The sequence below is a fragment of the Kogia breviceps genome, chromosome 5 (genome assembly GCF_026419965.1).
Source record: "Kogia breviceps isolate mKogBre1 chromosome 5, mKogBre1 haplotype 1, whole genome shotgun sequence".
Taxonomy (NCBI): Eukaryota; Metazoa; Chordata; class Mammalia; order Artiodactyla; family Physeteridae; genus Kogia; species Kogia breviceps.
Window position 1 is genome coordinate 12,027,914 of NC_081314.1, and position 26,633 is coordinate 12,054,546.

At 40.2% G+C, this 26,633-nt stretch overlaps 1 protein-coding gene across 1 annotated transcript in view; it reads right to left on the reverse strand.

Moving 5' to 3' along the window:
- The window catches only part of PLS1 (plastin 1), a 105,581-nt gene that overhangs the window by 38,404 nt on the left and 40,544 nt on the right, over positions 1–26,633 (reverse strand). The window contains exons 2-4 of the mRNA XM_067033625.1: positions 7,299–7,404; positions 2,286–2,449; positions 332–461 (exon numbers count right to left, since the gene is read on the reverse strand). Coding sequence (XP_066889726.1) covers positions 332–461; positions 2,286–2,449; positions 7,299–7,368 — 364 coding nt within the window. The 5' untranslated portion in view covers positions 7,369–7,404. The remainder of the gene's footprint in view (positions 1–331; positions 462–2,285; positions 2,450–7,298; positions 7,405–26,633) is intronic.

The following is a 26,633-nucleotide window of genomic DNA, read 5'->3' on the forward strand; positions in this document are numbered from 1 at the left end:
GGTCATAATTAAACACATTCAGTGTTGAAATATAAATAACTTCTACTTTGCTGTTTCTAATCTCTGTTATCCACTGTTCCTGACACGTAGTAAAAACTCATTTATTATTACTTATCATAAATTCTAAGATTTTTCATTCTGACACCTCTGAAATTATGATACATTTCAAATCGGATGGCACTTCATAATTTAGTCTCATTTTCCCTCAAGGACACATAAAACAGTGGCGCAAATTCCAATAAATGGCATCTTAGATTTGATGAAATACAGGACTTGTTGAGCGAACCAATGACTGAAAGATTAAACTTGGAGCAAGCAGGTGGTTGGTTACCTGAATAAGAATGCTGTGTGCCCTCACTGGAAATGGATGAAGTTCCTCCAATAGCAGTAATCCCTTCTCTCTTGTTAATTATTTTTCTGAATGTTTTGCTGATGTCTTTGCTTTTTAACTCTTGCATTAGCTGGAATGAGAGAGAAGTAAAATTGACTCTTGATTAAATAACCATTAAAATCCGTGCAACGTAAAGGATAGTTATTTATTCGGAATGACATCAAAATAAATACTAATCAGTTGTTCTTGCACTTACTGCTTGTGTAGACAGATAACTCTTATGTCATTTTATAACAACACAAAATGGACAAATGTTTGCACCCCAACCTATAATTAAACTCAAAGTGTACACACTGAAATTGTTCACCTAGACCTGCCATGGTCTTTTGTACTAAAAACTAAAGAATAACTAGCTACGTGATGAAGATTTTAAAATGCCTTAACAAAGATATTATCCCATCTGAACAGCTCAAACATACACATGTTAAAGTCAAGAAGTCAGCTTTTGATGGAAATTACACAGGCATAGAGAGAAACGCCCTCTGTTGGTTCCTCTGTCACTGGTTACCCCAGAGCCTGGATAAACTGAATTCAATCAGTTCTCCATGCAGCAGACAAAGTGAGTTTTTAAAAATGCAAACCTGATCATGTCAATTCATACTCTATTCCACTGGCTTCCTACTGCTCTTAGGATAAAAACAAAAATCCTACAAGACCCTGATGACCTGACCCACTTCTCTAGCCGCATTCCTAACCCTCAGCATCTCAGCTCCAGCCACACTGATGTTTTATTCAAGTGCTTGAGCATTCACCACCCCTAAAGGCACAGAGGCTCTACACATGCTGTTACCTCTGCCTGCCTTGCACAGTACTCGTTTCCCCCACCCACCCCTTTTATCTGTTCCTTCAGATGGCAACTCAGTCTTCACAGCTTCAGGGACAGTCTTCCATTTCCCTGAATCTCTGAGTTCCCTAACCTCCCCACCAAGTTCACTTCCTCCTACTACAAACTTTCAAGGGACCTGTCCTGCTCTGTCACAGCATTTATCACAGTTATCTTTTATCCATCTGTGTGATTCCGTCTTCCCCTCCACCTGTAAACTCCATGAAAGCTGGAGCTACATCTCTTTTTGTTCATATTACTCACAGTGCCTGAGTTCCTGGCAAGAAAGGAGCTCAAATAGTTGCCATACGAATAAAGAATGCAAAAGCAGACAATTTCTGTTTCATAAATATTTATTCAATTATATTAGTGAATAAATTAGTTCATTAATTTTCATATGAAAAACACAGTCATGGTGGTGTTGATGGAAGGTAGTGACAGCTCTTCCTCAACTGCCAGCTGGCGATGGCAACTCAGTCATCTCTCTCAGCCTGAGAGGTTTGAAATACCTGATACACAATATTCAGTTCTACTTTTATTGGTGGAGTCATATATTATTTTGCATCTTCTTCAGTTCCCTGAGTCTCAAGGTAGTTTAATAATGAAACCATAGCTGGCATCAAAATTCACCTGGTGGCTTTACCAAAACTGAAGATACAACCAATCACAAGGAAACAATCGGTTTCTAGGAGGTATGTCTTCCATACCTTAGCTATTTCAGTTACAAAAAAATATTCCACTTCTCAAGACCAAGTACTAAGATACGAAAATATTCTGCATACAGAGATAGTCAATAAGCATTTAAATTCAACTGTAGTTTTAGTAGGGCATGAAAGATTATTATCTAAACCTGACTTCAATTCCAACAATTTGAGAATAATTTTTTCCTTTGTTTTATGAATTATCTGTGGAAATTATTGTTGTTATTGTTATTATCATCATCATCATCACTTTAAAGCAGTGCATTATCTGGTCTCTGAAGCCAGATTTAACCAAAGAGAGCAATGACATTACTGAAATTCTGCTTGAAGCAAAACAATCAGTAGCCAGGAGAGGATTTAGACTACTTACTGACACAAACTCTTCGAAGCTGATTTTGCCATCTTTGTTGTTGTCAGCAACTGCTAGAATTTTCTCCACGATTTCACGAACCTTGTAGCCAGGCAGAGGAAGGCTTGCTTCCTTAAACAGGTCCTGGAGTTCATAGTCACTGACATACCCACTGTTGTCAATATCTAAAAAGATAAATTATGAGCTATCAAATACCACTTGTACCCTGTTGGAGATGTGCACTCAGAAGGCTGTTTGGGGACCTTCCTGGTGGTCTAGTGGTTAAGAATCCACCTTCCAGTGCAGGAGATGCAGGTTCGATCCCTGCTTGGGGAACTAAGATCCCACATGCCGCAGAACAACTAAGCCCGCGTGCTGCAACTACTGAGCCCACGCACTCTGGTGCCCACGCACCACAACTAGAGAGAAGCCCACATGTCGCAATGAAGAGCCTGCGTGCCACAACTAAGACCCATTGTAGCCAAATAAATAAATATTAAAAGAAAAAATAAAAAGAAGGCTGTTTGGGAGATTCACAGGCAGGCAGAACATTTCAGGTTTGTTTCACAAGTGGCAGTAATCTTTTCTCCTACACCTGAACTGTACAAGGTATACTATATACTTTACCAAAAAAAATCATATTTAATGAACTTTACCCCCATAGATTTAGGGCTACCATATGTATTTTAAGTGTATAATAAGGACATTGTGCTGACAGACGAAAAACTCAGGTTTAGCACATGCCTAAGTTTCAAAGAATTAAGCATGGGGAGGTCTCAGCTATCTAGAAGAAATATAGCAGCATTGGTCATAGGGGAACACCCACCCAGACTTTGACTTCTTTCTGTAATTTACGAAATAGAAATGCTGGTCCCACATTCCATATAAAATGTGTGCATCATGTAAAATACACATAAGGCACTTCTGGTCTACATTTCACTTGGTGACAGTTCTGTTTCACTTGTCAATAATTCACTGCTTCTTCATTAGGTATTTATGATACCATTATGTAGGCTGAATGATGTTTGATGTCATTTTGAGGTTAAGTGTTCAAGAAATAATTTCACACCTACATTTGGACTTTTGGAAATAGATTTCCAGGTGTTTTCACATCATCACTGAGATATCCTTCCCTGGGTTTTCCCTAGAGACTGGATATCAATTCTTGACACATAACAAAGGCAACACAAAACACTTCTGGCCAGAGTTGGCAACAGGGCTTTGGATTGTTTGGTTAGTTGCCTGGATCCACCTTGTATAGGCTCTCTTTACTCATCTGGTAATAGTTGTTTTGTTTCCTGTATTTCTTTTTTCTCGCAGTATAAGAGCTACCAACACTAAAACTGAATGAATTACAAGACAGAAACTTTTAAACTCTCATACACAAGTTTTAGAATTAATACTGTTCAGAATGATGAAAAATTTCTAAACTAGAATCTACCAAGAACCAAAATAGTGCTATAATCTCAAAAGGAAGCTAAATTGCTTGAAATTGCAATAATTGCTTTCTTTGAATTTAGAGTAAAATCTCATTATTTAGTACATCACCAGTTCAGAATTGTTTCCTATAATTCTGAAATAGACAAATAGACTAGGCAGACTTACTGCCTAATAGCACTGTGGTGGGGAGTATTTAAAAATAAACAAGATCAAGAAAAAGTTACTTACATGCTAATCGTCATGCTAAACTATCATTAAGAGTTAGGGCTCTGAAGATGGACGGATCCGTGTGCTTAAATCTCAGCTCCATCCCTATAACCTCTGTGGGTTGGGTGTGACATGACAAGAAATAACAGATGCCACTTAATGAGCACATATTCTGTGCCAAGTGATTTGTTAAGAACTTGACTTATCTAATGAAATCCTTACAACAACTTTGAGGTAGTTAATAATATTATTCTAATTTTAAAGATGAGGAAATCAAGGCTTAGGATAAATAGCCATAAAATCACAGTTTAAAAAGAGACAAGACTTTCCTACAACTCAACAACAAAACAACCAACAACCTGATTTAAAAATGGGCAAAAGACTTGAATAGACATTTCTCCAAAGAAGACATACAAATAGCCAGTAAGCACATGAAAAGATATTCAACATCACTAATCATCAGGGAAATGCAAATCAAAACCACAATGAGATATTTTATACTCATGAGGATAGCTGTTATAAAAACAAGCAAACAAACAAAAACAGAAAGTAATAATCATTGGCGTGGATTTGAAGAAATTGGAACCCTTGGGCATTGCTGGTAGGAGTTAAAACGGTGCAGCCACTGTTGGAAATTGTTTGGTAGTTCCTCAAAAAAATTAAACAGAATTAAACTATCCAGCAATTTCACTTCTGAGTATATACCAAAAATAACTGAAGAGAGAGACCTGAACAGATATTTGTACACCCACGTTCATAGTAACATTATTCACAATAGCCAAAAGGGTAGAAACAACTCAGAAGCCCATCAACAGATGAATGGATAAACAAAATGTAGTAGAGACATACAGTGGAATGTTATTCCGTCTTAAAAAGGAAATTCTGACACATGCTACAACACAGATGAACCCTGAAGACATTATGCTAAGTGAAATAAGCCAGTCACAGAAAAACAAATATTATATGATTCCACTTATATGAGCTACCTAGAGTAGCCAAATTCACAGAGACCAAAGTAGAATGGTGGTAGCCCCAGGGGCAGGCGTGCTGGCGGGGGGCGGGGGGGGGGGCGCTGTGTGTGGATTGTTGAGTAGTTAGTCTTTAATAGTCTTTAATGAGTATAGTTTCAGTTTGGGAAGATGAAAAAGTTCTAGAAATAGATGGTGGTATAAGTTGCATAACAATGTGAATCTACTTAATGCCAACAAACTGTACACTTGAAAATGGTTAAAATGGTAAATTTTATGTTATGTATATTTTACCACAATTGGGAAAAAAAGACAAATATTTTAACTTCTCACTTCTCCCTAGAGAACCAAAAATATCCCATCTAGCAAGGTTGGATGGGCATGTCCCTCTGCCTCGGAGAAAAGTTGTTTGGTACAAATTAGCAGAGGATTACTGAGTTCATGAGTAAAACTTTATCTTATACATAAAGTAAGGAAGTATAAATTCTGCTAGTGTTAGCACATCCCTCACACAGAGCAAGTTATCTTGCTGTCAGAACTGTTCCATCAATGAATTATTTATTCAAAATATCATTAAATAAATATTGCAAGATTGTATGTCCATGAGTTATAAAGATTAAAGTTGGTGTGGAAAAGAAAATAGAACTAATTCATTTGTTTTAGTAAGACCGAGGTAGCACTTTTATTCAAGCTGCCAAACTGTACCTATAAAATAATGAAAAATACCAAACTAGGAGATACATTTTTATCACTTCCTCTGTTTCAATGCTCAAAATGAGCAGAACATTTCAATAATTGCCCAATTTTTGTGTTGGAAAGACTGTGCACTGCATACAATACTCCATTAAATGTATTTCTAACAATAACTTTCTAGAAATCATGCAATACTCTACTGCCTGCAAAATAACGAGCCTAAGGTGGCCACCATGTGGACTGTATTCTGAAGGTCTGAGTTACTCTGGAAACAGCTGTGCAGGGAGAAGTGGAAAGGCCCAGGGATTTGTAGAATTCACTTTATTTCATAGCAATAGTTTGTAAGTCATGAGTTTCCTGAGAACTTTACTCATTTTTTTTTTTCAGAGAGATATTTATTTTTTAAAACTTAAATCTTTCTTTATCTTCATCTCTGAAATTTCTGCACTGCATTTCACCTACATTAATTTGAGATATTATTCACTAGGTTTGTGAGAAATCTAGGCCCTAGACCAGCTGTGATCATTCCATCCTCCCTGGTCTACCCTCTGACTCTGCTTTCCAGAGTGCATTAGAATGCACCAGCAAAGGAGCCCCCTGAGGCACGGGCAAGGTTGAGGGTGTTACCATCTCAATGTCTATTCCCTACACTCACCTTTGCCTAGGTTCACCTTTCATTTGCACGCATGTACAGACTAGAGTCAAAGATGGTATTCATACTCTCATGGGTTTCCTAAGAGCAAAATGCAGAAGAATCGTGATCTGACAGAGGATGGGGGAATTTCTTGGAAGAAAAAGACAAAGCTGTCAAAGTGATGTCGTAAAGACAAAACACTGAATGGCTTTAAAAGTGAAAGAAGAAATATAAGAGGTGTGGCCTTTAAAAGCAACACTAAGATTTTTAAATTATGCATGAGGGAGAAGGAAAAATAAGGACATATGGCCTTTAAAAATTATATCAAGGGCTTCCCTGGCGGTGCAGTGGTTAAGAATCCGCCTGCCAATGCAGGGCACATGGGTTCGAGCCCTGGTCCAGGAAGATCCCACATGCCGCAGAGCAGCTAAGCCCGTGTGCCACAACCACTGAGCCCGCATGCTACAACTACTGAAGCCCGCGTGCCTAGAGCCCGTGTTCTGCAACAAGAGGAGCCACTGCAATGAGAAGCCTGTGCACTGCAACGAAGAGTAGCCCCCACTCGCCACCAACTAGAGAAAGCCTGCACACAGCAACAAAGACCCAATGCAGCCAAAAAGAAAAAAAATTAAATAAATAATTTTTTTAAAGATTTTTTAAAAATAAAATAAAAACTATATCAAGATTTTAAAATATTCTGCATGAAGGCAAAATGTGTTATTGTTCGTGACAAACACATGGAGGCCAGAGTTCAGTTTACAGACAAGGAAGGGTTTCTATATTTTCTCTGTAATGAGAAGATCATGTTAAGCATATGCAGTTACACTGTCATTCATTAACCTGGTGTATTCTCTGCAAAGAAATGATCAAAGAATTCAAAGTCCAATTCTCCTAGAAATTCAAGCCAGTCTTAGTCTATCTTTCAGAAAGAAAGAAAGAATCCAGTGAAACCCAGATGGGGAAAAAAAAAAAAAAGGAATAAATCTGGGGGTGAAGGGGTGGTGGTAGAAGCAATAGAAGGTATTGTTCCATTCCTGGAAGGCTGGTATCGAGCAGAATAGTAACTGTGTATTTAGTTTTTCTCAAGCATACCTATTTTATTAAATGCTTCTTGTAGTTCTTCTAGCTCCTCCCGAGAAATGGTGGTGGTGCTGTTCTCCATCTCTGAGCAGGAAAGACTACCTTCAGGTGTTTATATCTAGAAAAAGCAATGTTAGAAAAAGAATGTTAGCCCTCTGGAAACATTTACCCAAGCAATAACAGAGGACACAGGCAGTAAAATATCTAGAAGAAATCACCTGAGAGGTCTGGCTGACAAGGAACAACTAGGAATAGATCCCCTGATAGCACTCTTTCCCAGCATAGGTGAGCCAGACAATAACTGAGATTCAGTAAAGGGAAGAAACACCGGTTTTCCACACCCTGTGCTTATCCACGGCATAGGCATTTCTCAATGGTGTGTATAATTTTCACTTATATTTGACCCACTCTTTCAGTAAAAGAAGCATTTCAAGTTGAGGAAAGCATAGCATTTAAAAATATAAAGGGTGTGGTGTGGTTGGAAAGTAAACTTTTAGGACATGAATAATGTCCACAAAAAGTATAAAGTAAGTTAGAGCTGAATCATTTTGGATGGAGCTTGTGGCTCTAATGTTTAACTTTACAGCATTCAACCACTGCCACCTCCTTTCCCTTTCCCTGTGCGAGGTCTTTCCCAGATCTGCGGGGCCCTTCTTACTCTGAGCAGGTGAGACAAACTAAAACAAACAAACACAAATGATGTAAAACTGGGTTGTAAGAAAAGCAAGCATGTAATATTAATCATAGAAAATAATTGGTAACAAAGGCCCAAATCAGAAAATTTAAATTATCCACAATCCTACTATCCAGAAATATCAACTAGTACGTTTTGTTATCTACATCTTTCTGGTTTGCTTTTCTTTTTTTTTTTTTTTTTTTAATGATCAAGCCAATTGGGTTGTCTCTTTTTATTTATTTACTTTTGTGGTATACAGGCCTCTCACTGTTGTGGCCTCTCCCGTTGCGGAGCACAGGCTCTGGACGCGCAGGCTCAGCGGCCTTGGCTCACGGGCCCAGCCACTCCGCGGCATGTGGGATCTTCCCGAACCAGGGCACGAACCCGTGTCCCCTGCATCAGCAAGCGGATTCTCAACCACTGCGCCACCAGGGAAGCCCTGGTTTGCTTTTCAAATGCACCTGTACCTTTACTGTGGGGTGAAAATCTGAGTATATTATAATTTTTTGTACTAATACATTGTATGTATCAACATAATATTTAATGGCCACATAGTACTATGTCATAACTTATTTGGTAAAGCCCTTGTTTCACGGTATTTGCATTGCTTCCAATTTTGCATTATAAACAAATGCTACAATGATCCTTACAGGTAAAGCTCTGTACAGATCCATGTTTATTGCTGTAGATAAATATTTCAAGATGGAATTACTTTTTTTTTTTTTTTTTCTTTTGGCTGTGCCGCACGACTTGCGGGGATCTTAGTTCCCTGACCAGGGATTGAACTCGGGCCGAGACAGTGAAAGCGCCAAGTCCTAGCCACTGGAGCAACAGGGAATTCCCAAGAATTACTTACATTTTTAACGCTTCTAATATATAGCAGGACAACTCATTTTTTAAATGGCTTCATGGTTTGACTATTCAATGTAAAGTTACAGATGAAAACAAATCATGTATTCCTCTTAAACACACCTAATTACATTAAAGTTATACGTATTTCAGAAAGTAAGTGAAAATGAGCATTTTATAAGATAATAAGAACTGAAGCTAAGTAGGAAATTCTCTTTTTTTACACACATATTTATATAAGAGGTTCAACATCATCCCTGAACATTCCTAATTTGGGGGGTAAGTACATAATTTTTAAAATTATTATTATTTTTTATTATTATTTCTGGGTGCATTGGGTCTTCGTTGCTGCTCGAGGGCTTTCTCTAGTTGTAGAGAGCGGGGGCTACTCTTCGTTGTGGTGCACGGGTTTCTCATTGCGGTGGCTTCTCTTGTTGCAGAGCATGGGCTCTAGGCGCATGGGCTTCAGTAGTTGTGGCATGCGGGCTCAGTAGTTGTGGCTCGCAGGCTTAGTTGCTCCACAGCATGTGGGATCTTCCCAGACCAGGAATTGAACCCGTGTCCCCTGCATTGGCAGGTGGATTCTTAACCACTGAGCCACCAGGGAAGTCCCAGCACATAATTTTTGAAATGATTTATTTATTAAAATTTTCACTGATCACTTAAAAATTATATTAAATTGTGTGAAGCCCTCTAAGAGTACAGTGCATTTGTCATTCGTGATCTGTATACCAACTTGTTTAGGACTTTTGTTGTTCTTTCAAAATGACAGATTTTTTTTATTGAAGTATATTTGTTGTACAATATTATATAAGTTACAAGTGTACAATATAGTGATTCACACTTTTTAGAGGTTATACTCCATTTATAGTTATTATAAAATGTTGGCTACATTCCCCGTGTTGTACAATATATCCTTGTAGCTTATTTTATACCTAATAGTTTATACCTCTTAATCACCTACCCCTAGGTAGGTGATATTGCCCCTACCCCTTCCCTCTCCCCACTAGTAACGACTAGCTTGTTCTCTGTATCTGGGAGTCTGCTTCTTTTTTGTTGTATTCGCTAGTTTACTGTATTTTTTAGATTCGACATATATGTGATCTCATACAGCATTTATCTTTCTCTGTCTGAATTATTTTACTTAGCATAATGCCCTCCAAGTCCATCCATGTTGCTGCAAATAGCAAAATTCCATTCTTTTTTATGACTGAGTAGTATTCCCTTTTGTGTGGGGGTGTGTGTGTGTGTGTGTGGGTGTGTGTGTGTGTGTGTGTGTGTGTGTATCTTCTTTATCCATTCATCTGTTGATGGACACTTAGGTTACTTCCATATCTTGGCTACTGTAAATAATGCTGCTAGGAACAATGGGGTGCATGTATCTTTTTAAATTAGTGGGAGCTTTTTCAGTTATATACCCAGGAGTGGAATTTCTGGGTCCTATGGTAGTTCTATTTTTAATTTTTTCAGAAACCTCCATATTGTTTTCCACAGTGGCTCCACTAATTTACATTTCCATCAATAGTGTATGAGGGTTCCCTTTTCTCTACATCCTCACCAACATTCGTTTATTTGTTGTCTTTTTGCTGATAGCCATTCTGACAGGTGTGAGGTGAGATCTCACTGTGGTTTTGATTTGCATTTCCCTGATGATTAGTGATGCTGGGCATCTTTTCAGGTGCCTGTTGACCATCTGCAATTCCTTTTTGGAAAAATGTCTATTCAGTTCTTCTGCCCATTTTTTAATTAGGTTGTTTTGTTGCTTCTTTTCTTTTTGATGTTCAGTTGTATGAACTGTTTATATATGTTGGATATTAACCCCTTATCGGTCATATCATTTGCAAATATTTTCTCCCATTCAGTAAGTTGCAAAATGACAGATTTCTATCTCTTACAGTTGTTCTGGGGCCTGGTTCTAACTAAATCTGTAATTAAATCTTTTGGTTTTAAACACACACACACACACACACACACACACACACACACACACCACTGCCCACTATTTAATTCTACACTGTTTTGAAAAAACTGAAGAGCTCAAGTGATTAGGAAAAAGGTGGTAAATGGAATTCTTACTTCCTGGATGCAATTTCTTACATGTCAGCCTTAAATACACGTCCACATTTTTACTGAATTGTCACTGTTACAATGTTTTACTGTATTTAATACTATTTACAGGCATACTTATTTTGCGTTGCAAGAGATGACACAATCCTTTTAGGATTTTTAAGGATAACCCCCAGTCTGCAAAATGCTAATTCCGTCATGGCTGGCTTTGACTCTCTGTGGTTTTGGATATTCTGCATCCCCTTTCCCATATTCAAAATGGTTTCTATCCCTTGCCTCGAGTTTTAAAAATAGTGGTCCAGTTTTAGCATTTGCACTCCACAGAAAGGCTCCAAATTAACAGTCCTTGTGCTGACCTTGCATTTGAAATGATAAATATACCTGGAGTTCTATTCTTTGCTCAAGCCTATTCAAATGTATGTCACTTGTTAATTACATAAAATATTTTTATTCTCCCACAATCAGACAAAACCAGCACATAAACGTAGTGAAAAAGCAATTTACCCAAATGATATTATTTCATAAGTATAAAGAAGTTTATAGCATTATACAAGTCTTTTAGTATTTACATGAGAAAAATACAGAACAATCTTTAAGATATGTTCTTAAAAGAAGAAAGCAAGATGCAGAAGAATAAGTACGGTTGCAGGAAGGGGAGCTGTATCCGTTGTGTATTTATAAAAGCGTTTCCAGAAGGATACAAAGAAAGGTAACAGTGATTGCCTCTCGAGGGAAAATCGGGGATTGGAGGTAGAATGATAAAGAGGATTACTTTTCATTATGTATATTTTTAATTTATTTTTTTTAGACTAGAAGCCTACCAAAATCAAAAATAACTGAAAAACAATAGAAGTAATTGTGGTAAAACATTGGAAAAAAATAAAATAAATACTAGTGGTCTGGGCTTCCCTGGTGGTGCAGTGGTTGAGAATCCGCCTGCCAGTGCAGGGGACACGGGTTCGTGCCCCGGTCCGGGAGGATCCCACATGCCGCGGAGCGGCTGGGCCCATGAGCCATGGCCACTGAGCCTGTGCTCCGCAACGGGAGAGGCCACAACAGTGTGGGGCCCGCATACCGGGAAAAAAAAAAAAAATACTAGTGGTCTGAAAGTATACACTATTGAACACTGACAGATAATAAGATTAATATATACATACCTATATCTATATGTTACAATTTTAAGTAAGAGCACCTATATTTCCTTACAAAGCAAAACACTATGATTAAAATAGCAAAGTAACTTATAGCCTTCCACAAAGGCATGACAATTTAGCAGTAGAATGGTTAATGGAAAATATATTGCCTCTTTTATAAGTGTAGACTCATAAACATACAATATCAATATTTTTCTAACGTTTTAAAAAATTATGATAATATTAGGATTCTTCAGAAACTCAGTATATAGTCTGCCTTAACAAGCATGTTTTTTTTTTAGCTGCTCCACGCAGCATGCAGGATCTTAGCTCCCTCATCAGGGACTGAACCTGCACCCCCTGCATTGAGAGCATGAAGTCCTAACCACTGGATCACCAGGGAAGTCCCAACAAGCGTTTTTACATAGCACAGTCAACTTATCGGGAGCAATATACACTGTTGGCTGAGAAAATATTTGGTATGTAAAAGACTGTTACATGATCCCCCAATAAATTGCTTACTGTGATTTTTTTTCCATGGAAAAATGTTTCTGCTACAATAAAAAGCACTGACGTTTAAAAACTTTATGGACGGGGGCTTCCCTGGTGGCGCAGTGGTTGAGAGCCCGCCTGCCGATGCAGGGGACGCGGGTTCGTGCCCCGGTCCGGGAAGATCCCACGTGCCGCGGAGCGGCTGGGCCCGTGAGCCGTGGCCGCTGAGCCTGTGCGTCCGGAGCCTGTGCTCCGCAACGCGAGAGGCCACAACAGTGAGAGGCCCGCATATCACAAAAATAATAAATAAATAAATAAATAAATAAAACTTTATGGACGAGAATTAAATTTTCAAAGTAGTATGTTACAATTTTAGAAGAAAAGCCCAATGACCCTATAACTAGTATCCCCATATTTATTTTTCTTACTACTCCCAGACTTAGGTGATGAATGCACTGTCCTAAATGCTTTGTGTCCATTCTCACTGACTCCTCCCCACTCCATGAGGTAGGTACTGTCCTCATTTTATAATTGAGAAAGGGATGCTTCATAGGATTGAGTAACTTTCTCAAGGTCCCAAAGTGAATAACTCTCAGAGTCTCCTAACCGAGGTATGGCAGAACCTGTCTCATTCCTGCTTCTAGGCCGGTATGTTCTGCAGTCTCCCCCACATAATCTGACATCAAATCATAAAGACGTGTCAATATGTGTTTGTACAATAATCACACAATAACTTACATAATATATGAAGCATATATTATATACTGTGAAATAGGAATTTGCTTTTTTTTTTTTTTTTTTTTTTTTTTGTGGTAGGCGGGCCTCTCACTGTTGCGGCCTCTCCCGTTGCGGAGCACAGGCTCCGGACGCGCAGGCTCAGCGGCCATGGCTCACGGGCCCAGCCGCTCCGCGGTACGTGGGATCCTCCCGGACCGGGGCACGAACCCGTGTCTCCTGCATCGGCAAGCGGACTCTCAACCACTGCGCCACCAGGGAAGCCCTGGAATTTGCATTTTAAAAGAAATCAGCTTCTGTAAAATTCTTTGTAAAGTTTTGGGGGAAAAAACCTAGCTACATCAACTCATTTTTATTTACCACATAGCTTGTCGGTCCTGAAACACTGTAGCATACAGTTACTAGAATTCACTTTGTAGTTTTAGAAATGAAGAACACATCACTAACAGGTACCCTAACACGTAACACTGAAACACACATACCTGGATGCCTGAAACAGCTCAGAGCATAGTTTTCCAAAGTCAGTCCTGAAAGATGCAGCCCAGAGGTGGCCAGGATCACTGACCAGAGACCCACCAACAGGGCAGGTTATGCTGAATTCTCTACACAGGTACATCTTCCCATGGATTTTGACATGTGTCCTATACATCTTCAATAATTTCAACTCTGCTTTCCTCCTCTGCTTTTTTTTTTAGCCCATATAATTTTAAGTAAAACCTTCTTTCACCAGTTAAAGCCCCTTTTCTCCCCTCTCCTAATCCTCAAGTGTACCTGACACAACCAAACATAAATTTGGAAAGTTAAGAAAGTATATTCTAAAAATGAACTTCTTAATTTAGATGAAATTGGATCTCATCTTTTCTCCCCCTGCAAATTTCTAACTTCCTTGAACCTTTAAAAGCTTTACCAAAACTAGTCTAAGTAGCCCTTTACGATTGGCAGGATCTAAAGCTCTTAGGACAGTTGCAAAGAAAAAGGCATTAGAAACAACCCTGAGACCAACACGACTTTGATGCCTTTCTACCAATCCCAAAGGTCCCAATTTCGAGGGATCAAAGCTGTCTTCCCTGGGCTTCCCTGGTGGCGCAGTGGTTGAGAATCCGCCTGCCGATGCAGGAGACACGGTTTCGTGCCCTGGTCCGGGAAGATCCCGCATGCCGCGGAGCAACTAAGCCCGTGAGCCATGGCCGCTGGGCCTGCGCGTCCGGAGCCTGTGCTCCGCAACGGGAGAGGCCACAACAGTGAGAGGCCCGCATACCGCAAAAAAAAAAAAAAAAAAAAAAAAAAGCTGTCTTCCCTGGTACCTTTTGGCTTCTCGGCTATTCTGCTTTCCCCTCCCACTGTGGTTCTGGACCAGGACACCTGAGATTCTGAGTTCTCCAGGGAACCACTGGCACAGGGCAGGCAGCCTTCCCACAGCCCATTCTCCAAAATTCCCTTCTTCCCTTCTTCCCCCTTCTCTAGTCTTAAAAACAATAATGGCAAATATTTAGAGAGGACTTTCAATGGGGCTGGAACTATGCCACCTTCCTCACACACATGAGCTCACCATTTATCTGTTCCTCTGATGGAACAAGCATCCTCCCTTCAAATGTAAATTAGAGGCCTAAAAAGATTAGGTAACCTGCCCAAGGAAGGTAGACAAAATCAAAGATTCAAAATCAAATCAGTTGGGCTTCCCTGGTGGCGCAGTGGTTAAGAACCTGCCTGCCAATGCAGGGGACATGGGTTCGAGCCCTGGTCCGGGAAGATCCCACATGCCGCAGAGCAACTAAGCCTGTGCACCACAACTACTGAGCCTGCTCTCTAGAGCCTATGAGCCACAGCTATTGAGCCCGTGTGCCACAACTGCTGAAGCCCGCGCACCTAGAGCCCGTGCTCCGCGACAAGAGAAGGCACCACAATGAGAAGCCCGCGCACCGCAACGAAGAGTAGCCCCCGGCTTGCCTCAACTAGAGAAAGCCCACGCGCAGCAATGAAGACCCAACACAGCCCCAAATAAATAAATTAATTAATTTTTTAAAAAAAGAACGTAAAGAAATGTGATATTTCTTTCCTACCTGATTTTTTATGGCAAAAGCCTTGATGGTGTCTCTAGAGAAGTGACCAGGATCAGAGGTCCCAGAGCATTTCAGTACCTCTGGTGAGTAGCAGTTCTACTAGTGTCCTGTCTCCTCCTTCCCTTCTCCACAAACTTAGCTCCCACCACAGCCCTCCTCTTTTCCTTTCACATCCTATATTCAGCTCTCCACTACAAGTTGAAAGATCACAGGTGAAAAATTTTTATAAAAGAAAGAAAGAAAGAAAGGGAGGGAGGGAGGCAGGGAAGGAGAGAGGAAGGAAGGAAGGAGGGAAGTGAGGGAGGGAGGGAGGAAGGAAGGAAGGAAGGAAGGAAGGAAGGAAGATAGATCACAGGGTCACTGGAATAAATCACTATGTGAAAAAAAAACAGCTAAGAAATACAAAATCAATTGAAGAGTTTTCTTTCTAATTTAAAGGAAACCTGGAAAATATTTTTAGCTCTCTATAATATTTCCATCAATCTCCTTTTCAATTACATTTCACAATAGGGAGTTGCGTCATTCATTTTGCAAAAAGCAAACATCATATTCCATATCAACCTGTTAATTTCTTCAAATCAGATTTTCTTTAGTTAACTGGAATGTCCACTGACTCTTAATATAAGTATGAATTGGGATCCCATTGACATTGTTAAGTATTAGTCTCCTATTCTACACACCAGCCTGGAGTGACCTCTGGACAAAGCAAGTTATTAATGGATACGGTGTAATTCACATTTTCCCTGAGCATCTTCCTGCTCTGACAGAACTGAGCTCAGCTTTCTCATTCATTCTACAAGGGGCAGCCATGCTAGGTTTCCTAAAAAGTGATCAGTTTGATCGCCAACAGCCAGGATTTTCCAAGCCCCAAACTATTTTTTAAAAGGTAATGTTAAAAAGAGTTCACGTTATTCTCAAATAAGCAAAATAATTTCCTAAGTGCCTGCACAATCCTAGAAACATAATTAGGCACCATTATGAAGAGTTAAGACAGGTTTAACACCTGGGATGAAGGGACAAGTTGGCTGGGAATTGACTCATTTGTGACCTCTCAAAGGGAGGCCTGGTAATCTGCAAAAACAAACAAAACAAAAAGTAACAATATTCTGTTATCTTAATGTTGGGGCTTTTTTCCGCTTCAGATTTTCCAAGTCTTAACCATCTCATTACTCCCCACACTACCAAGTTAACGTGCTCTCTGCTGCCTATACTCAATCCAAAATCCACTCACTAATGCCCACATCTCCTTAACCCCTCTCACCCACGTTAGACACGATCGCCTCTGTCTTTACCTTGGCTCTTATGTATTATTCATATATGCTAATGTATTCTTGATTATGTGTTGTCTTGTAATCATCACATTTTGCTATTTTATTCTTATTCACCTTCCTAACTTCATTGCTTGCTCTTTGCAGGTAAAAGATACATATTTTCTTCTTTTTATGTTTCCCATGGCCTTACTGTATTATGTACGTGGGGAAAGTTTAGTTAAATTTGTTATCAGGCATATTTCCCTTCATAGAGCAGGGAGTACTAGGTCAAAAAAGGGCCAAACAAAACAATGGTTGGTGGGAAATGTGCCACCAACAGATGAGTGAAAAGACTGAGAGAGGGCTTCCACACCTCGATAATCAGTCCTCTTCATTCGTTCACCTCATTATTTATTCAACAACAACTTATGAACACCTGTTCACTGTGCTGAGTATTAGGGGCACAAAGACGGCACTGCAGTTTTTGAACCCACAAAAGATTTGAAAGATTTGAAAATCTTTCAAAATAATCTTGCCCTAAATCTTGCAAAATAATTTTTGTCAACTTTTTCCTAATCCTTTCACAAAGAAGTAAATAATATAGCCCGATTCTTCCCTAGGGGAACCTTTTAAGTGTTGCTCTTGCAAACACCAGATAGAGAAATAAAGAAATCCGCCGGCAAAGTAGAGAAGAACAGAGAGTACTCGCCTACATCTTGTCCCCACTGCCTCACTGCATGGGCCACCGCGATGGTCACCTCCATGACCAGCTGCAGTTAAATTCATCATAGTCCTGTGTATTTGTACACCTAGGCTCTGACTTGGGTTGCCTTCTGAGCATTGAGTGGCTGTAGAGTTTCCACCAAGACCCTTCTACATCCATTTACTTCAAAGCCCCAATACGAAGCCCCTAGTAAGGGAGTTTAAATTCATTCATTCAAGTACTCAACAAATAACGTACTCTTTGACTGGACTAAGCATGGAGATTTAAAGATGAATAAGAATCAGTTTCTTCTAAAACAACATTCAGTGTAATGCTGACCAGGTTCAACTATAAATGCCTGAGAAGTTTAACTAAAACTGATTTTTTTGGATAAATGATATAAAGTAATCTTTTTTTTTTTTTTTTTTCCCTGTACGCGGACCTCTCACCGTTGCGGCCTCTCCCGTTGCGGAGCACAGGCTCCGGACGCGCAGGCGCAGCGGCCATGGCTCACGGGCCCAGCCGCTCCGCGGCACGTGGGATCCTCCCGGACCGGGGCACGAACCCGCGTCCCCTGCATCGGCAGGCGGACGCTCAACCACTGCGCCACCAGGGAAGCCCGATATAAGGTAATCTTATGATGACTTATCTTCGATAAACAAATTAGAATCATCCCTTAATTCATTTGCTGTTTTAATCTGGATTTAAAGGGACCTCTTTGTATACTATATATCACTTCTTGTAGGGGTTATTCAGCGTATATCATATATAATCCTAGGTTGGAAGTTTCTAACTGTAGCCAAGGCAATTGTAGTATATGGAATGGCAATATGAGAAGGCTAAAACGGGTGTGCGTGTGTGGGTTTGTGTCTGTGTGCACACGCACGTGTATCTACACACATGCACATGCAAACATATGCACTGAAGAGAAAATAAGAATGGGGGAAAGAGACAGGGACCTAAGACTTTTGAAGAAAACAGAAGTTTTTGGAAAAACATTTAGCATGTGAAAATTTCATGTAAACTCTCTTTCTTCATTAAAGCAAAGTGCAAGTCAGAGGCAGGCAAGACCCAAACCAGAATACCTATGTAAAAGCATGTGGTGAGTCCACAAATATTTGGAGTCCAAAAATGGACTCAGACAAAAAAGAAAAAGTGGATTATACAGATCATTTGACTTGTGCAGTTGAATGAATAGGTGTGAAGAGTTAGAGTTGCTCACTGAATGGTTAAATCAGCGTGTAAAAAAAAAAAAATTGGTCTCTTCTCACAAGGCCCTTACTCCAGAGTTCTCCCCATTATCCCTGACTAACACCAAACAGGTGCTGACTCAGGTTTGAAACCCAAATACTTAAAGTAGGTACAAGTGCAGAAGTGATCAAGGGAGGGCCTAGGCAGACAGGGACAATGTGCAAAGCTCACCTCCCACCCTGTGCCCTTAGCTCCACCCGGACGGCTACACTAATGGATCCACCATGCCTCAACGGTGCAGACACAGCTCCTCCACTGCAGCCTGTCCAAGGGGCAGGGAAATCTCTGCCCCTCTGTTAGCGAAGTTAACAAATTTAATAAATAAATAAAATAAATTAATAAATAAATAAATAACCAAAGTTAATAATATTTGTTTAGTTGAGAAATAGGAAACTACATTAAATGTATACCTAAAAGATACAAAGTAGAGTTTATTGATCCAAGCTTAAGTCAAGAATATCCATAGGAGACCGTGATTGGAACCATTTGGAAGTGTGAAACAAAGGGGAGGCCTTAGTCCCCAGTACCCGCCTGAAGCCTCATGATCTAAGTTCAACATTAAATGAATATAACTAACTTGTAAACTGAGGAAATTACAATCTATGAAGTGGGAATCAGTTCTTCTCAGGGCCTACTGACCCATGATACCCCATGGTCCCAAGCTCAGCAACACTTCTGCTCTGAAGGCCATGAAAATTCTTCCTGGTCCCTAAAGTCCTAGATGAGGGTGGAGGTCCCTATATCCGACTTTTTCACCCCTTTTCCTGATGTTTCCATGATGCCAATCAGGGCTCTAAAAGAGGAAGCCATGGCTGAGCTTCAATGGACTATTGTCAAGAGGAATCAGGCCAAAGTCGCCTGATCTTCTGATGTTTAAATGGAAGCAGAAATCCATTTTTACGTGTAACCTGATTTTTAAATCTGGCAAACAATTTGAATTATTATAAACACCAGGGGTGTCAAACTAGAACTCTAGTCTATTAATTTTGGTTCTGTACCTCCCTAATTTTGTTACTTCACTTGGCCTCCCAAAGGGTCATGGAGGAAATGCTGTGTTTCTCTAGAAACACTTCAAGAAAACTAGCTCATTCTAAGGGCCAGAGGAAAATATTTAGTCCCTTAATGTGTTAAAACCCAACCTCGGTTATACGCCACTTACCATATGATCTCAATGAGGGACATTTCCAAGTGTCAGCTCCTCTGAAAGAAGAGGGTCCAACAGGTCAAGAGCCCATCAATCAGATTCCTAGCTCAGGTAACTGGATCTGCCCACCATCCCAGGATCTTTTTCTTCTCGTTTATTATTTACGTCCCATCTACTCTCCCCCAACCCCACACCGACTTTGGACTTCTCTGGCTAAGAAAATTCAACACACAAGTGTTACCCAAGTTCCTACCATATAATGTTACAATATCATCAACACTTCAAGTATAATTTTCTCAACATATTTTGTTTTCTTCTCCAGCAACTATTTCTATACTTCTGGAAACAGCACCAATTTTAGTTTTGGGGTTCTACTCATTCCCAATAATCTATCCATGCCATTTGGGTGAAGCTCCAGGTCCAAGCCAATCAGCACATCACACTCTCTGGCCATAGTGATTTGGTTTAGGGATGGCCATATCACCCAGTTGGAGCCAAGAAAACAGAAGTCTTTCGTGGAGCTTTCTGTAATGAGAGTCCCACACACTCCCCTTGACCCATATTCATGAGGATGTAGAGGCCAGAGTAGCTGCAGCCATCTTGCCTCCACGAGGAAAGAACCCAGGGCTGAGAAAGAAGTCCAAACCAACACTCAGCAGAAAACAGTGACAATGAGTGAAAACCCCACACCTGGCAGGGCTGAGTCTTGAATCCCACTGTGCTAACGCCTTTGTGCTTCTTTAGTTACTTGAAACAATATTTTTTAAAGCCAGGTAAACTGGGTTTCTATTACTTGCAACAATGAGTCCAAACCGATAACAAAGAGCAATAACAGACATAATTTACAAAAAGAAAATGGAAAAAGGGGGGGGGGGTGTCAATTCCTCAAAGGATAGAGCGTATTTGGAGATCCCGAATTGGGAAAGAAAATTAACCATGATTATATTTTCTGAATAGATTTACATCTAGTAAGAAGCATTTTTTTTTCATAATTTGTTCTTTACCACCACCACACCTAATCTCAGAAATTCAGTGTATCAGTGAACTACGGAACAGTCAGTTTATGGTTGCTCCCATAGCAATCAGCAGTGTTACAGATTATATTCATAGCCTAAAGGCTTCCAAGCCTATGGCTTCTTTGTACCTTTTTTTCCTTCCCTTCATCTACAAAGGTTCTCCTCACTTCTCTCTTAAGTCATCTCTAGCTAAAGATGACAAACTGAGTAGTAATACAGTATGAGAAATAACAGGTATTTCTGGTATGAGGCAGGGCAGGGCAATCTAGCTGTAATAATGAACATTCAAAGTCAACAAATCATTAAAATCAGGACATTACTAATTCACTGCAGGTAGAGGAAAGAAACAAGTAATTTACCCAGTCCCTGAGAGTAAAAAAAAAAAAGACACACAAGATGTTTGCAGGTTTATCCCATGGCCCACCCAAAACAGGTACCCCCAGGCATCAAGTCCCTGTAAGTTAGTTCAATTTCCAAAGGGATACTTAACCCAGACCTCAGCAGGACTCATACTATAATTTGCTGTGTGGAACAGTAATGTGCTTCCAACGTACAAAGGGAACAAGAAAGATACATGGCAGACAGGAATTCAGGAATGAATGAGGCTGAAAATTAAAACTCTCCATCTATTCTTATAATAGCATTTTTATACATTATCAGTAGTATGGCTTCACGAGGAAATTGGCCTGAAATAAACTTTGGGTAGGAACATTAGAAATTACATGTTTCTTTCTTTCTTTCTACCTTTTTTCTGTACACAGATAAGATTTAATCCTGCTGTTTAAATCTTCTAAATCCTTCCTGAGTTTTTGGTCTCCTTGATTTATCAGTTACTGAGAACTTTCTCGTCGTTAAAAATCTCCCAATGTGATTGCAAATTTGTGCCTTTCTCCTTTTTGTTTGGTCATTTTTTTGCCCTCGGGGTGTGTGTGTGTGTGTGTGTGTGTGTGTGTGTGTGTGTGTGTGTGTGTGTGTGTGTGTGTGTGTGTGTGTGTGTGTGTTAGGTGCATATAAATGTGGAATTGTTATAACCTCTGGTAGACTGACCCTTTTTTATTATAAAATGTTTATCTTTAGGACCGCTTCTTGCCTTAAAACCTACTTGGACGTTAGTACAACTTTCTTTTTTTTTTTTTTTTTTTCTGTATGCGGGCCTCTCACTGCTGTGGCCTCTCCCGTTGCGGAGCACAGGCTCCGGACACGCAGGCCCAGCGGCCATGGCTCACGGGCTTAGGTGCTCCGCGGCATGTGGGATCTTCCCGGACCAGGGCACGAACCCGTGACCCCTGCATCGGCAGGCGGATTCTCAACCACTGCGCCACCAGGGAAGCCCAACAACTTTCTTTTGATTAGTGCTTTCTATTTTCAATTTTACTGAATCCTTGCATATAAGGCGTATCTCTTATATAAGCAGTATATTGTCTATTTAATATCATCAAATATCCACTCAAACAATTTTTATCCCTAAATAGGAATATTTACTCAATGTAAACTTAATGTAATTACTGATGTGTTTGGGCATCAGGTTACCACCTTACAATTTATTTTCTATTTTTCCCACCTCTTTTATCTCTCTTTTTCTGTCCTTTCTTGATTTCCTTTGAATTAATGGAGTATCTTCTATTATTCTAGTTGTTTTCTCCTCTATTAGCTTCTTTATCAAATCTCTTTCCTGCTTTTATTGTTGTTTTGGACTTCCAGTTTACAATCATTTCCTGAGATGTCACTATATTGCTGTCTAAAATCATACAAGCTGCCTAATTATTCTCTATTTTTAAATTCTAGAGGAAGAAAACATTCCAAAAACTGATGTCTCCCAGAACGGAATATTCTCTTGTCCTTTTTTGTTCTTTTAAACTGTATTTCAAACAATTCCCTTCATCAGAGTACAGCCTCAACGAGTTTGGCTAAACCTACGCCTCTAGACTCCACCCTTTCTCTGTGAATACCTCTTATTTCCCACTCTGCCCTGAGAAGGGCCTTCTCTTTCTGTAGAGGCCTCTTCCTGATGGGCCCCTCACTTTCCTTCCTGCCACTTCCTGTGGCCAAGCACAGCTCGAACTCCACCATGACTTCCTTCATTGCCCTCAGTCCATTTTAGCACAAGTTTCTTGAGAAGATCTGAGGTACTAGGTATTGTACCAATATCTGGAGGCAATCAAATGGTGATTAACACTGCAGCGTGGCTCTCAAAGAATTTACAACCTAGGGAGGGAGTCAGTAAACCACAGGTGACAGCAATGGCAAACGCACGGGACTCCTTCACCTGCCGCCGACGTCACTCCAATCGCAGTTCTAACCCACGGAGCCTGGAGTTGCCTCAGGATTCCCTTTTCAGCATGCCCCCCCCCCCACAGCCCCTGCCAGGGGGCCAGCCCTCAAAATCCACTGAATGTCACCTCCAGAACCGCAGTACAAGCTGGAATGAAATAAGCAGGAAAAGAAGAATCTTCTGACTGGAAGATTCAAGGAAGACTTTACAGAAGAGGCACCCTTTGAGACCTTGAAAAAATGAGCAAGCATAGAGAGAGAGATGCAAATCCCAGTTAAGGGAGAAAAGTCCTCGAGGTCTCCCCACAGAGCACTGGGTCTGACAAAATGGAGTTCTTAACTAAGTATCTACGTTGTATTACAGCATCGTATCACCATGTAATTTTCAATTACAGAAGAAATGTAAGATACACCACTGCCCTCAAGAAAGTTAAACATTTTCAGGGTGATAAAATGATGCACTACAACATAAATACTTATCTTAAAAATCCACTTTTAACTTCTGGGTGACAATGATGGTGAGTGATCCTATTCAAAAGGTGTCACTCCTTTGAAAGCCTTTAACTCTTCTGTTAGCTCTTTTGCCTATTGGTAATTTCCATCTCTAACATATGAAAAATAACCGCCCCCCCTGCCGTCTCCAAAGATGGCTGCAAGCTACACCTTGTATTCGGAACAGAACAGTGCTGACCAGCCTGAAGACTTCCTCTTTCCATTCAATTAGGCCAAAATTCACTTCTTTTGCACCTCAGAAAACAAATGACATTATCCTCCAAGCCATACTTTCTAAACAGGACGTTTCTATGACTTCTAGGACTCTTGGCCTCATCTGTGTCCCTTTACCTACTGACAATAGAAACATTTAATCCATCTACTTGGTATTTGTGCCAATTAAGGTATTTTGATGGTTAGCAATAAAACTGATTCTGGCAAAATTTGCCCAAAAAGGACCCGCACCGGAAGGGCACTGGGGGTTGGCTCAAAGAATCAAGAGAGGGCTAAACACGCAGGCTCTGGAAGGATGGGTGCCAGGAAGCTCTAAGGAAACCCACAGTGGAAACTATAATGTTCCACTTTGGGCGCTAGTTCCAGCTGCTTCAACCACCACCATCTGTGGATGACGGTATCATTCCCAGGATGGGGAGTCTTATTGGCAGAGCTCAGGCCACATGCCCATCCCTGTGCTCAGAGGATACCAGGAAGCCAAGGCCTACAGCTGTAGAGAATCTCATTTGCCTTCTGCACGCCTCTGTGTCTGCATGAAGCAAAGATAAAAGTTTAAATCTGACTCCAAAACAAATGCAGGCATTCCATCCTAATGGTCTTCTCCCCACCTGAACTCCTCTCACCCAACCACAAACACCTGAAGGTCACATAAACCTGACTCATAAAATCGCTCCCAAGTTCCCCACCCCAAAACCACAATACACAGCACTCATACACAATGGCAGTCTGAACAAGGCAAGGAAGACTTGGGCGCTCACTACCGGCCAAGCACTGTTCTGAGCAGTACACATATTGTCTCACGTAATCCTCATAGCAATACTATCAGGTTGGTAATAATACAACTCCCATTTTACAGTTAAAGCAATTGAGGCCAAAAGCTTCACAATAAGTGACGGAGCTGGGATCCAAACTCAGGGAGTCTGCCAAGTCCAGATCCTTAATTATACATTGCCTTCTCAGTGGTGGTGTCCATCCATCCCCTTTCATCCCTATATCTCAAGTTATACACCCTGTGGCCTTTTCCTGTTAGAAGCTGCCCTAGAACCCTTCTTGTCAGTATAAACTGTTAGGATGTAGCGTGGACACAGTGTGATGTGTCTTACAGAAACTCAGGCAATGGACGGAAGAGTTTGAACGAGCTTTGGGAAAGTGATATGAATTATTTCACATCACAGTTTTTTTTGTCTCTGGAAAAGTACTTTGCTTTTTTCTATGTATTATTTGGTCACAGGAAAGTATACACCAGGGAGATAATTGCCTAGATTGTTACTGCCTATATTGCCAAATATCTCATTCAGAATGAATGCCTCAGTACCAACACCAAAGTGCTGTCAGGGAACAGGAAGCCATGAGTCATTTCTAAGTGCTCTGGAATAAACCGGGCATTACTTCCTAGTTTATAACCCCCTTTCTCCCCGATTCTAGCCAAGAATGTCTATGTAAATGATTCACAGGGACACAGAGATTCTGGTCCAACCTGTGCCCAAGTGAGCAGTGGAGTCCTACTAGGGTGTTTCCATGTCAGTGTTTGAACTTTAACCTCCAAAGCACACACCGGTTGTGCTTTGAACACACGTAAAGTCTTCATGTTTTATGCAGAAAAATTAAACCAGTATTTTCAGGAGTTGAATCTCTGAGGTACCTTATATTACAACCTGCAGAATCCAACTCTGACATTTCTTTATTAACAAAGCAAGCAAAAGAAGGAATTATCATTATATGCGGGTGTTTTCAAGGATCCCTAGGAATCTTTCCTAAAATCCTAAGTTTCCATAAATTATGGATAAAAATCATTAGTACTGAAAAATATTTTCAAATAATTGCAAAGGATGCCATATAACAAAGAACTAACAACTATCAAATTATTCACACAGTTTTCTTTAAAAGTACCACTAGATAACAAATCTACAGTTTTATCATTCTTTTAACAGCCTGCCTGCTACCAGTGAAGGGTTCTATCAGCCAAACATAACAGGTTAGAGTTTTTTTCCTACTCCCAAGAGATGGACACCCTCATAGTACAACTAGATATTTGCCCAAGAACTATGAGGTACCTTTGCTATCAGAGAATGGAAGAAAGCAGTACCCACTACCAGCTCTGGAAATTTTCTCTCACCAGAATCTTGGCATTACAAAAATTAATAGCAGCACTATATATTTGCTAAGCATTTTACACTTTCCAAAGCAGATCCACATTGAGTACCTCATTCTTAGACACAGGCACCCCAATAAAGGAATCGAGACACAATCAACTTTAATGATTTATAACATTTTAAAAATCCAGGCCACACTCCTCTCTCCAGAGACAAGAGAGCTGGCACCTAGACTGAGGGGTAAAATGATGTGCTCAGAATTCCAGAACAAGTCATCAACAATACTGGATGAGAGGGCTTACATCAAAAGAGAACTCAAAGGAAAAACCACTAAAGAAAAATACAGTCAAAATTAAGATACATAGGCATTAATGCTTATATGCCTTGAGTTGTACAAGTTTAGACATAAATTAATAAGAGCACTACTACTGTAGAAGATGTTAAGTACTGATAGTTTAATTAGTCAAAAGCAAATAAGGATATAAGAATTTGAATAAAATTAATAAGTTGGGATGGTATAATATTTTCTACAACCCTCAGATTATACTCCTTCTTTTCCTAAATTAAATCAACGTTAGCTCTAAGGCCTACCCAGTATCACCTGAGAAGACCAACACCAATGTTATATAGATCCCTCTCCATTCTCTGAGTTATACCAGGACCTCAGAGAATACATGAGAATAAAACAATGAGAAAATCCATTTTGTCATCAGTGAGCAAGAGAGAGGCTTCCTCTTCCAGGTTTATGTCATACATTCAAAAGCGCCATCCCAGTGACAAGCCAGAAACAGTGACCTTTCCTCCCAAGGTCAGTCCCAGTCACTTGGAACATCTCCTATATCTGCAGTCTCCCCAGCCTCAAAGTCATCCTGACTCTATTA